General features: G+C 37.1%; 2 protein-coding genes and 1 long non-coding RNA gene across 28 annotated transcripts; all 3 read right to left on the reverse strand.

The window, feature by feature from the left end:
• Nucleotides 1-4,309, reverse strand: LOC106346061. Of its 26 annotated transcripts, none has more exons than XR_007317342.1 (10): nt 3,890-4,306; nt 2,740-2,796; nt 2,553-2,649; nt 2,365-2,422; nt 2,163-2,301; nt 1,589-2,092; nt 1,024-1,216; nt 799-927; nt 479-554; nt 1-238 (listed from the first exon to the last, which is right to left on the reverse strand). It is a non-coding gene; the product is annotated as an uncharacterized LOC106346061 (long non-coding RNA). The 26 variants fall into 26 exon arrangements; XR_007317347.1 differs by having other exon boundaries at nt 2,365-2,426; XR_007317350.1 differs by lacking the exon at nt 3,890-4,306 and adding an exon at nt 3,296-3,677 and having other exon boundaries at nt 1,589-2,095; nt 2,163-2,286; nt 2,356-2,422.
• Nucleotides 4,310-4,542: 233 nt separating this feature from the next.
• LOC106370956 (cactin-like) lies at nt 4,543-9,105 on the reverse strand. Its single transcript, XM_048743389.1, has 13 exons — nt 8,868-9,105; nt 8,324-8,638; nt 8,130-8,221; nt 7,738-7,837; nt 7,526-7,597; nt 7,305-7,367; nt 7,076-7,216; nt 6,425-6,520; nt 5,953-6,237; nt 5,566-5,862; nt 5,295-5,471; nt 4,948-5,214; nt 4,543-4,865 (listed from the first exon to the last, which is right to left on the reverse strand). Exons 2-13 carry the CDS (start codon nt 8,618-8,620, stop codon nt 4,746-4,748), a joined length of 2,007 nt encoding a protein of 668 aa, XP_048599346.1. The 5' UTR covers nt 8,621-8,638; nt 8,868-9,105; the 3' UTR covers nt 4,543-4,745.
• A 174-nt stretch (nt 9,106-9,279) lies between these two features.
• BNAA10G02260D (uncharacterized protein At1g03900) lies at nt 9,280-11,135 on the reverse strand. Its single transcript, XM_013810959.3, has 3 exons — nt 10,556-11,135; nt 9,667-9,930; nt 9,280-9,571 (listed from the first exon to the last, which is right to left on the reverse strand). Exons 1-3 carry the CDS (start codon nt 11,048-11,050, stop codon nt 9,509-9,511), a joined length of 822 nt encoding a protein of 273 aa, XP_013666413.2. The 5' UTR covers nt 11,051-11,135; the 3' UTR covers nt 9,280-9,508.
• Nucleotides 11,136-12,895: the final 1,760 nt, after the last annotated feature.

Consider the following 12,895-nt stretch of genomic DNA (forward strand, 5'->3'; position numbering starts at 1 on the left):
GAACATTGTAAAAGTCGTACTAATGAGGGGTAGGGGTTCAAATTAAGTTGAATTTATGTACATGGATTTAAAAATCATAGACCAAAATGATATACTAAAACAAAAGAAAAGATAACATCTCATTTGTTACAAAAAAAAAAAGGAAAAAAAAAAGATAACATCTCAATTTACAATTTGGCGCCTCTGCAAACCCTTGATTTGAGCTCTTACGATCTCTTCAGTTCTTGGCCTAGTTCTCCTGAATAGAAGCACAAGAAATATGATTCAAATCATAGAACTTAGATAGAAAAGAAATGTGAGACTTAATTCTAGAATATTTTTGAGATTTAACCGCATTAAGCCAAGATTTCCAAGTATCATCCTCCCCGGGAAAGAGAGACTGAAGTATCTACATTAACAACTTACGGAAGTATTTTCTATGCAATCATTCAGCTGAAAAGGAAGTTATAATTTTTTCAACATATAAATGATAACTCACACATATTCTTGGAACCTTCAAATCCGCATGAGATGCAAAAAAACCCAGAGGGTTTGTCCCTTCTTCTGCGCCAGACCTGGATGAAAAAAAATCCAAACAAAACTCAGGTCTGTTGTCTACTTGTCAGCAGTATGGATGTGTAAGACTTTCAGAATTTCTCAACAACAAAAAAAAAAGAGAGAGAAGGGAGCCAAAAAAAAAGACATAGCTTCATCTTGTATATGAAACTTAAAACCAAAAACTCAAACCGTAAGAAACATCAGGTAGAAGACAATCTTAATAGTTTAAATCGATACATAATCTAGTAAAAGATATCGAACCTTGTTATAATATGGAAGTTCCAAGTGATCGGTAACAGTTTCTGGACTCTCAGCACAGGCCAACTATCTCCATTCCAGTATACAGGAAACAATGCCTCCTCACCAAGTCCACCAACAGTATTATGGTTCCTTGGTCAGAAACATAAGCTAGATATAAGGACTCTAAAGGTTCAACATGTTATCATTTAAATGAAAATTCTACAACACTGCAAAGAACGATGGTACCTCATATAGCTGACGCTTAACAGGTACACCAACTCTCTCCTCTTCAACTTCATATAGAGTAGAAGACACATAAGCTTCTAAAAGAGTTTCAGTTAGCTGCTTATTCGATTTATTTTTAGGAACAACTTGTGGTATAGGGCCTTGGCTGCAATCTGCATACTCTTTCCACCAGTGACGAAAAGTCATCTTCTCTCTGTAGCACAAACTTCCCAGGAAACATCAGCTCACAATTTAAATATACCGGGACACATTTAAACTTGTATAAAAATGACAGTAACTGAAACCGTCTCTTGTAAACAAACTAAATGAATCACATAGATCCCAAGTTTAAGGACATATATTAACTCGAGTTTGATGCATTGGATCCATGCAATGAGATAAGGTTCTATGGACTCGGGTATGTTGCTGTGTTATAGAAAACTCTAAAACACAAACAATTATTCTTTTTATATCTATTTGAAATAGGAAAGCTAACAGTAGATAATTATCCAAGCTAATATAGGAGGAATCCGAATAGATGATCAAGTAAAGCTACTATCTTTCTACCAAGATCGCTTATGTGTACCTGGTGAGAACCGTTAGCTTCAGGGTGCTGGTGGCCTGCCATGGCTTTCGTAAGCAAAAAGCATCATCTGAGTTTTCATACATAACTTGCAACGAATCCAGGGGCTTACATCAACAGGTTCACAAAGTTATAAGTTAGTTTTGCAAGTAAAGGTTTTTACTAAGCCTTAATCCGCCTCAGCAGCTGCAGTTGCTGCTCTAGCTTTGATCTCCACGTTGAGAATTCTTCTCGGAGTTCACAATTTGGCGATTTAAGCGATCGGTGGTCTTTTCCATACAGCGTTCATGGTCCGTCGTGTCTTCTTCTCAAGCTCAAGAGAATCCCTGTTTCAAAACCAAACCCAAGAATCTCATTATTCGTCTAAAATAGTCAACTCCACAACAAAGGGATATTCAGTTTTCACTTTCCTTTACTAACTTCTTCTGAAAGAGTCTGCCTTGCTCTCCATGGCTCAGTCTGATTTAGGTTTAGCCTTAGATATCTTGCAGTTAAGCGTGATTGTCACTGCTAAGTAAAAATAAGAAGAAGAGATGAGAAATGAATCACCTGAGAGAGAACTAAGAAGATTTATAACCTCATGAGTGGAGGGCCTTGATTCAGTCTAAGCAGCCTTGGTGAGAATGAGGATGAAGAGAATGACCACAATCCCAGAGAGCACCTCCAGACCACGCAGTAGATCCGCCCCTCTCCTCCTCATACTAAGAAGTGTTTGGCTGAAAAGGTTTTAAATCAATTCTACTTATAGGATTTCTTTTAATATATTTCACCTGAAGTACCTCAAGCCACCTCTTTTGATTTTCGTGAGACACATGTCTCAGTTGAATAAAAGAAAATCTAACTTACGAAAACAAAAAGAAGAATTGGGTAAGTTGAATATACATATATGATCACAAAACAATTATATGAGAATATGTAATGAAACTGAATTTTAATCAGCCTTGGCAAAGAGGAAAAAATCCATTACCATGTCATTCTACCAGTCCAGTAGGGAACACCTAATTAGACAATTGTCTGAGGCTCGACAATTCTCTCCTAAACTGACAGGGTAAGTTCAACATCACCTAGCAAATAATTTCATTCAGTGTATGCACATCAGAAAAAAAACAATAAAATATAGATAACAAAACGATTTGAAGAATTACAAAGCCTACCACAAACCTCCAAGATACATGTTGTTCTCAATAGAGAGCTTCAGTGCATCAGAAGCACTAACAAATGACAAAATAGGAAGTTAGAGAATAATATCAAAAGAGAAAGATATTACAGAGAAGGATATACTTTATATCCCATAGTGGCTCCATTTAGGAGAGTTGATAATTACATCACAGCAAATCGTTCATTTTTCTTCAACAATACCAATAAATAATGGAGAAAGACAAAAACAAAAGGGCACTATAACCCAGGGACAAAGATGTTCTTGACTCTTCTTCGAGTGTTTTGGGAACATAAAGGCACAAATTAAATTAATTTGGTGGTTTCAAGAAAGATTAGCCCTTGGAATCGCTGCCTCCCGTCGATCCAACGGTGACCCAAAACCAAATTTCACAATTTTATATTTTCAGCTAAAATAATTTCGAAATTAGCAAACAAATTTGACCGGAAAAATTCAACCTTTAGAGATGAAATGGAATCAAACTCATAGATTATCAACACACGAGATTAAAAAAAAAAACTAAACTTTGAATCTTAAAAGGTTAAAATTCAAACCTTTGATGAGGATTTGCTAAAGGACCGAGGCAATCGAAGACCAGAGGAGGAAGGAACCGGCGTCGTGGGCCTTGGAACCATTACCGGAGAAAGCGAAACGGCTCGTTTGATGTTGTTGACTCTTCTTCGAGCGTTTTGGGAACGTAAAGGCACAGATTTCACCTAAAGCTATCTTCGCTTTTCACCATTTGCTTCCCATTTCTTCTACAGACAGGAGCGAAACACAAAGAACAAAACTTGAAGGGCTTGTCTGATGTCCGATGGAGGAAATTATATCTCCTCGTCAACTGGGATGTGGATCGACAAATTTGCAAGGATAGTTTAAGTCATGCTGACATGGCATATAGGTAGAATCTGATTGGTTCGAATTAATCTGCTGATGTGGAATCGCTGCCTCCCGTCGATCCAACGGTGACCCAAAACCAAATTTCACAATTTTATATTTTCAGCTAAAATAATTTCGAAATTAGCAAACAAATTTGACCGGAAAAATTCAACCTTTAGAGATGAAATGGAATCAAACTCATAGATTATCAACACACGAGATTAAAAAAAAAAACTAAACTTTGAATCTTAAAAGGTTAAAATTCAAACCTTTGATGAGGATTTGCTAAAGGACCGAGGCAATCGAAGACCAGAGGAGGAAGGAACCGGCGTCGTGGGCCTTGGAACCATTACCGGAGAAAGCGAAACGGCTCGTTTGATGTTGTTGACTCTTCTTCGAGCGTTTTGGGAACGTAAAGGCACAGATTTCACCTAAAGCTATCTTCGCTTTTCACCATTTGCTTCCCATTTCTTCTACAGACAGGAGCGAAACACAAAGAACAAAACTTGAAGGGCTTGTCTGATGTCCGATGGAGGAAATTATATCTCCTCGTCAACTGGGATGTGGATCGACAAATTTGCAAGGATAGTTTAAGTCATGCTGACATGGCATATAGGTAGAATCTGATTGGTTCGAATTAATCTGCTGATGTGGACACCCTCTTTGTTGAGTATATATCCCTTTTAATATAGTATATATATATATAGATTATGATGTTGAGATCTCAACCTAAACAAACTTCACGACATAACTCTCTTCGTCCCTCGTCGGCAACCAGATATATCAGATTAATGTCTACACACCCACTTTTCCACATAAACTAATGGAATAATTCACCAAAAAGGAGACACCGATTCCCACCGGCTCCTGATTTGTTCCAATGATCAACATCAGTTGTTAGCAATCATCATTACATCTAACATTTTGAGACAACTGATTTTCTCTATTATGTTGATGTTTGATAATCAGTTTTCAATGAAAATACTGTAGCATACTACATATTCTTCTCATCTTAGAACACAGTCCATATCTAGTTCCCAAAATCAAGAGTATGTATTGCCATTTTGTTACAACAAGGCTTAATAAACTGCAAACATCGTATTCTCCGGCCAAACTCCAATCAGTTTATCGCCTGTAACGGTGTCGTTTGAAGTTGAAGTACAGATGCAAAATCCCACGCTCAAACGTGCATTTGAAACCTTTCTTGTGAGAATACTCCCATTCCTTATTCACAATCCGGAACGCCTGCAAAACAAATTGATCACCATGATAACACAGAGGTGATGGTTAAAAACAATACAGAGGTGATGGTTCTGAAAGTACTCACAATGTCTTCATAAGGCGGACCAGCATGGAACCGGATCATACAAGTTTCGGAGCTTGTCCCATCTTTTTCTATAGTGAACGTGGGAGCCTTGATCTTATCTACTAAATCTGGATAGAAGATGTTGAACTTGTACCCTTGAACGGTTTTTGGAGGCGGGTTATCGTGATCATAGTGAGTCTGGTTATACTTATTCCACTCGTAACCTGTGTGGACTCGGTTGAAATACTTTGGTTTTCTTGGCCGGTACTTGTCATGCCACCAGTATACCTATATTGAAGAAGATTTCTTTTTCAATATTACCACTCTGGGAAGAACAGAGAAGATTAGTTATATAGCAAAAGGGGTACCTCAGAATCAAGGTTCACTTCAGCTTTAGAGCCAAATACAGCATCTCCTTCTTCCATTTCTCCCATTGCTTTCATTGCTTTAAACTCCAAGTTATCTTCCACAGGTGGTGGTTTTGAGACCATAGCTTCTTTGATCCGCTTCTTCTGTTTCTCCAACACAACCATCCGTTTCAATTCCTGTTATAGTCACAATCATATTTTACGTCAGTAAAAGCATCAACGGCAAACAATTCATGGGCAAAAGTTGATTGTAGGAACAGTTAAAGAGTACCAGTAGCTTCTTGTCTTCCTCGGGATCGATTGCTTCTTCACGATCATCACCGTGCATGAGCTCTGGCGAAAACGAACCAGCCGCTTCTGTTTCCACATAAGCATCTTCTTCTTCCTCCGCAATAGGCTCTGGAGAAAATGCTTCTTCAGAGTCGGAATGATTCATATCGTTTATCTCCTCCTCGTTTCCTTCAACCACAGGTGATAAGCGATGATTAGCTTCTACATCCTCTGAACGTTGCTCGAGGCGATGTAGATGTCTCCTCAGCATCTCAGCGTGTATTTCTTTCAAGCAAGCCTATTTGAACATCAAGATAGTCAGTGAGTGTGCAAAAAAGATACTCTGTTTTCAAAATCTAACACCTCAAGTTCATCCACACGCAGATACCTTTGCCTTGTATATATCGAGGCGTTTAAGAACCGCTTCCCAATACTCTACTACTTTCGCTGACCCAGAACGCAGCTGGGACTCGATGTCCAACTGCAGTTCTACAAGCTCCGAGTGGGTCTTCCCATCAAGAAGTTTTCTCACGTCAGCTTCAACACCAGCGTGTAGTCCCCTCTCTTGAGCAAGCAATTCTGCAGGAGGCTCCTCCCCTCTAACTCTAGCACGGTCCAAAGCATCCCTTTTACGAGCTTCAGCTAACTCCCAATCGCATACCACAATAAGTGCCTGGAAAAATTCAATGGTATTAAGTACACAAGTTTACTCCAATGCATCATGCATGTATACGTGGAATATCATCAACAAGAGTCAACATGTGGGTCCATACAAGGTATCAAAATTCTACACATGCACAATCACTTCAAACCTATGAACCACCTCGAATGCCAAAATTGAGACTCGTTGAAGAAAATACCTCCCAATACTGTACGCGTGTTGGAGTTGCCCGATCTGAATCCAGATACATTTTGATATCATCACGAAGCTCTTCCATATCTTTAACACTGAGTCCCTGCATTACACATATCAAGAGTACGTTAATTTTAGTAAAAAAGCGTCACAACAATACTCTCTCATTGTTCACTAAAAGAGAGCAACCACAGATCTTTGTTTAACGAGAGATCTACACTCGATTTCAAAAGCAATTAATCCAGAATCATTCTCACATTCTGCTTCCCCATTTTTAATCAAAACTTTTACACTAAACGACATAGAGGTCGTCTATGCTGAGCTCAGATTTCGGCCAATATCCTAAATATATATATATATATATATTTTTTTTTTTGGGATCAGTTAGCTGATGCATATGTTGGTTACATTTACAAGAGATACCCTTAAAAGTAACCAACAAAGTGCTACCTAAACATCTAAGTTGCTAATGGCTCAGACTTGCAGAAAACTTATCTAATCTGAAGCTTCTTCCCTCTCTCCACAACCCAACTGGTTCCAAAGACTGAAAATATTATGGAACTAACCTAACACCGACAAAGTAAAGACCGAAGTGAAAAAGCTCTACCATACTTAAACACGATATGGTTTTACCATCTAGCAACATCTTTGTAAATACCTTGAAAACCATGTAAGGTTCACTGAGCTCGATATCCATATCATCTGAACCATCCAAGTGCTTACAGAGCACGTCAATAGGCTTCAGTCGCCCTTCACGCAATCTGATCTCTGACCTCACCTTGCTTTGATCGAAATGGAACTGTGGATCAAACATATATATCAAGGAACGTACGCCAGGCTAATATTCAAGAGGATCATTTGCAAAAACAAAGAAAACGCAATTATACCTCCTCCTCCTTCTTCTCCCAATCTTGAAACTCAGCTCGTGCACGTTCTCTAGCCAATAATGCCTGCAGAGAATAACATTTTTAGGTCGATAGCTAGACAGTAATAACCAAATTAGAAAGCTAGTTGGTTACTAAATTTAATCGTATGCATCCTCCTGGACGAAATGATTTTGTGAAAGAGATAGGCCTCACATATGTTTTCAACATGAAACAAAAGTTACCATTTCTTCCTCATGTCGAGCTTTCTCCACTGCTCTCTCTTCTCTCCTCTTCTTAACCTTTTCAACCTCTGTCTGCACATTCAACCAAAGTGATTAATACATAGACCAGAAAGCTCATTCCACTAAACAAAATAACACATAATTAATCGAGAACATAAAAATCTCATCTCCTCTGTTCTTATTTTGTAATCAAGAATGCTTATTGTACTTACCATTCTTTCTCCCCGTCTTCTTTTCTCAGCTTTAACCGAAAACTCCTCCAACGGTACTCCATGGTGAACATCTTTTTCAATTTTCTTCCGCCACACAAATCTGAAATTAATAGAATTCCACGCATGAGAACTGCATATTCTTCAGAACCGGTTACTCAAGAAGTATAAATCGATTACATGCAATCAAGATAACAAACTCATAACTGTCAATTGAACTAATACAGAAAAAAGAAGCTGCATCTTATGATTACGTACTTTGTCTATGTTACAACTAGGAATGAACTACATACTCTATAATCCTCCTACATCCAATTCTCCAAGTTATTTATACCAGTAAACTCAGAAAGGAAAATAACCATCTAACCATTTTATTTAAAAGTGATTTCACTTACGCCTCAGTGAGATTCGAATCCCCAAACGGGTTTGAATCATTGGAGTACCCAGACACTGACTGAGTCTTCAGTTTCTTTGCTGCACGTAATGCCTACAAAGAATTAAACAAATAGCATAAAAAATTAGTAACAGGTTCCAACACATAGAAGAGTTTAACACAACAAAGCACGCAGACAAAGTAACACGAAGAAACCTTCTTCTGAGCCTTTCTGGCGATATACTCCTTGATTTCTTCCTCTGAAGGCTTCCTAGACGAAGTTCTCTTCTTACTCTTCCGTCCACCATCGCTATCAGAAGAATCATCGCTTGAATGATAGCGTCGACGACTGCTGCTTCTGCTGCTGCCCTTCCTCCTCCTGGAGCTCCTGGGCGGGGACGAACCGTCCGAGTCAGAGGAGTAAGAGTCGGACTCAGACTCAGACTCATCTCTCCGCTTCTTCTGCTTGGCATATCTATCTCTGTCTCTGCTACTCTTACCATGAGAACCCATATTTGAAACAGTATCCCTCTGTCGTCGAAAGATAAAACATATAATCAATCAGTCGCTCACAATTAATTCACGATAAAGAATATTCAAAGAGAGAGAGTCCCTCGAAACGAACATCTAAACCAATCCAGATAACGCGATTCAGCTAAAGCGAAAAATAAAAGCTCCTTGTTGAACAACTTTCACCACTAGTAAGCGAAACTATTGAGCCAGAACACAGCGTACAGAGAAGAGAAAACAAAACGTATACCTAAATCGGAAACGAAGATTTGAAATCAGTGGCGGTGAGAGGGTGGTGGATACGGCGACGAAGGTTGTAGAGACTTCTCCTCCCCCGATAACTGAATCGAAAATAGATTATGGAAAACAAAGGGGGAAGATTCAACGAGTTCGGTTAATGGAAAACCGGAGATTCTAGAAGTTATTTACCAAAAATACAATCATGTGGAACCAATCACCGGTTAAGAGACTTACCGACTGGTTACCAGAAAATTAGCCGCTTGCTTTGGCCAAATATATGACTAATCAATCGGATTTAAGTATTTTAACTAACCAGCATTAACACCGATTAAAGCCACGAGTGCTTATAATTTTTTCTCCAAATTGGAACAAGTAACAATCTTTTTATCTGTTAAACTTATTAAATCTCAAGATCCAGCAGATGTAATAAAGATGATTTGAAAAGGAAAAAAAATAATACAACAGGAAGTGTTGGGATTACAGAGAAAACGCACATCAGTTTACCAGTAAACATACAATATATTAAGGAAAACTCAGGTTGCTGTGTGTCTTGGTGTCTAGTGTCTTGCCTCTAATGTCTCTTGCTCTCAAGTCACAAGAAGATGAAGCAGGACGGGTCCAAGACCTTAGATATTTCACACTCCTTTGTGATCAGAAAGCTGCCCATCCTGCAGCTCCTGTCGATCCTGATCCCTTTGTTGAAGGAAGATTCTTCTGCAGAGCGAGTACACACCAAAATGGAGGATTCAGTGGTTCAAATGTCGTTTTTGGTTGAGTTAGATGCTATTAGGACGAAAGGGTTTGCTTACCTTGAGCTGAGATAGATCAGACAGTGGATCGTTCCTGCGCCTTGTGTTATCCGTTGGTTCCTTAGAACCACCAGATGCGATCCTTGAAGCGATAGGATCATTTGGTGGAGGCGGTAAAGGAGACCTGGTTTTTGTAGCAGCACTTGGTGGTGGAGCAAGTGCTAGAGGTTTAGGCTTCCCGTTCCCTGAAAGAGCAGCTGAGAGCATCCCAGTGCCACTTGTCGTTGGTTTGGGCTTCACGTTGATTCTTATGGTTTCACCTTCCTTCAAACCCAATCACAAAAAACATTCTTTTTAGCTTCTACTGAGTTAGCAAGAGATTGAATCCACAGTTAAGTTTCAAAAGCAGATAAACTAATATGAGCAAGAACTCAACAAAATCAATGTTTACTACTGGGAACAGATGCTAGAACAAACTTGTGATCCTGAACCATTAATGAAAAAGACTCAACGAGCAAAAATGAGAACTTTTGCAGCATTCAATTTGATTCCACGACTTATAACCCAGGACAGGCCCTCAAAAAACTCCAGTCACATCAAAAACAATTCTTTTTTCTTTTAAATAAAGACTATAGCCTAAGGATCCGGTCGTTCATAGTGAGTATGAAGATTTGCCAGAATATAAAAGTGGGACATTCTCTCGTTTATGCAACAAAGTATGATAAGAGACTAACACTTGGTGACATTACCCATTCAATCTAAATACTACCAATTACACTAACAGTGTAATCCAAAGACACATCTTTAAGCCTACGAACAAGAGCAGATCTACTAGCAATGCCAATGACGCGACAAAAGGTATCTGAATGAATCAATTTCATATTAAATTTAGCAGCTTTACGCATTGATCTTATCTTAATCCGTAAAGCTTATGAACAGATCCGCTTACCTTCAATCTATGATTAACAGCGGGATGAATATCAATGTGATCATCACTCTCACTCGTCTCCCCAGCCTCCTTCTCCTTCTCCCTCCTCACATACTTCTCATGATCCGACAACGCCACGTTGAAATCAAACGCCTCGTTCCTCTCCGCGAACCCCAGCCCGATGAACGCGTACTTCCCACGCCCGTCGTCGATCCTCAGCACGAAATACCTCGACGAATCCAGCGACGGCTCCACGGAGTTCTCTCTCCTCGCGGGATCCACGAAACACGCCGCGAACAGGTCGCCGGAGCTCGAGTCCTCGAGGCGGATCTCGCATCGGTCCTTGCAGGAGACGACGCGGAGCCTGCCGGACCAGATCTTGTCGGACTGGAGCCACTCGCCGCACTTGTACCCGCCGGAGGTGGTTCGCGGCGGGATCTTGTAGACGGAGACCTCGCGCACCACGAGGAGCGTGTGCTCGAAGGTCTCCTCCTCTTCTTCCCCCTCGAACGACATTGGATTCTCGGAGAAGAATCTGTGTGACCTCCGCTGAGACGAGAGTTATGGAGAAAGACGTGTGTGAAGGTTTGACGATCGTTGCGGACTTTTGAAGCATATACGAACCTTTTTTTTAAATTTAATTTAATTTAATGAATTATTTCTATTTGGTAAGTCTTACCAATATCCTTAAGAGATTTAATTAATTACTCTAATCAAAATTTTGTAATATTCTAATTTTGAAACTTCATAATATTCAAAATTAAGAAATTTCATAATATTCTAAAGAATCGCAAATTTATGTAATATAAAAAAATATGAGTAATTTAATCAATATTTAAAAGAATATTATCAGATATTTTGTGTTTTTATTAGATCAATGGTATCAAATCGCGGATTAATAGCGAGTTTTTGAGTTTTTACCTGTTTCTATCGAATTTTTAGTTAATTAAATTTTTCATTAAATATGAACCGGATTATGTACAATGTTTTGGGTCTATAGGTTCAACCACGAAGGTAAGTCATATATAAAAACAATTCTTAAAACTCAAACATCAAACAACTAATATATTTCGAATAAATACCATATTTTGAAGAGAAAACAAATGATAAATATCTAAACACTCAATTGTTATGGTTCAAAACAAAAATAATAGTAGTTTGTAAATCATTTTTCGATCTATAAATGAAAAACAAATCCGCACTTTCTAATCGCGAGTCAGTTATCTTAAAAGATATCCCTTATATATTAATTGAGGAACATTTGAAAAGATGTAACCTCAATTTTGTATTAACTAAAAGAGACCCCAATGCATAGGTGGCCCTCAATTAGGTAGTCAATTACATTCAATTGAAAAATACGTAGGTCCACATTCGATTTTTATATGTTGTTAGATACATAAGTTGGTCAAACTATATGATATAATGATATGATATGATATTTTCTTTCCTTAAATAAAACCTACGGAATTACCATAAATGACTAATATATATATGACAATTAATGAGTTTAATAATAAAGATTTGATAACAATATATATCTCCTCCATCATTTTTTGTTTAATTTTATATTATTAAAATAAATTAAACAATCAAATTAGCTATAAAAATAAAATTTAGATTTTTTCGTATATGTTATATTTTGAATTTTTAAAAACGACAATAAATGACTAAAACTATTAAAATTATTATGTTAAAAATTAATGATCAATGGTTTAACATTTTTATTATAAGAAGATACACATGATTTTAAAACCATATGAGTAAAAAATATCATTTAATAATAAAATAAATATATATATATATATATATATTAAACACTATATACCATAAGATTACATAAATATTTTAATATTAAAACTTTCAATGAATTTTCAAGAACATTTATAAATTATAAACTTATTAAAGATTTCAGATTGAAAATTTTGTTATCGATGATTTAAATATTTTGTTATAAAACGATATGAACGATCATAGAACCGTATGATTATAAATTCTTATTTAATAAATAACTATACAAAATATACTATTCCTAGAAAAATAGGTTGGTCCATCTTAACTTATATTACACTTTTTATTAAACTAACTATCGAATTGATAAATAACGTACCAAAAAATGTTTTGCACTTTCCTTAAATAAAAGCTACGAAATTACCTAATATGATTAACGTATATGTAAAAATTAATTATAATGAATAATAAATATTTGATAACAATTTTTGTATCTTAGTTCTTTTTTAATTTTATATTATTAAAATATATTTAAAAATCACATTAAATATATAATAAAAACATTTATAATTTTTCTTATATGTTATATTTTGAATTTTTCAAAACGTCTATAAATTATTAGAAATTTGAAGA

This window comes from Brassica napus, chromosome A10, assembly GCF_020379485.1.
Source record: "Brassica napus cultivar Da-Ae chromosome A10, Da-Ae, whole genome shotgun sequence".
NCBI lineage: Eukaryota > Viridiplantae > Streptophyta > Magnoliopsida > Brassicales > Brassicaceae > Brassica > Brassica napus.

Excerpts from the sequence above, each read along its gene's own strand:
- LOC106370956 (XM_048743389.1), bottom strand. The coding sequence starts at position 8,620 with ATGGGTTCTCATGGTAAGAGTAGCAGAGACAGAGATAGATATGCCAAG. Across the intron at positions 7,368-7,525 it reads CTCGACATGAGGAAGAAATG|GCATTATTGGCTAGAGAACG; the intron begins GTAACTTTTGTT and ends TATTCTCTGCAG. Across the intron at positions 7,217-7,304 it reads GGGAGAAGAAGGAGGAGGAG|TTCCATTTCGATCAAAGCAA; the intron begins GTATAATTGCGT and ends TTTGATCCACAG.
- BNAA10G02260D (XM_013810959.3), bottom strand. The coding sequence starts at position 11,050 with ATGTCGTTCGAGGGGGAAGAAGAGGAGGAGACCTTCGAGCACACGCTC. Across the intron at positions 9,931-10,555 it reads CTGTTAATCATAGATTGAAG|GAAGGTGAAACCATAAGAAT; the intron begins GTAAGCGGATCT and ends TTGGGTTTGAAG. Across the intron at positions 9,572-9,666 it reads CTGATCTATCTCAGCTCAAG|AAGAATCTTCCTTCAACAAA; the intron begins GTAAGCAAACCC and ends CTCGCTCTGCAG.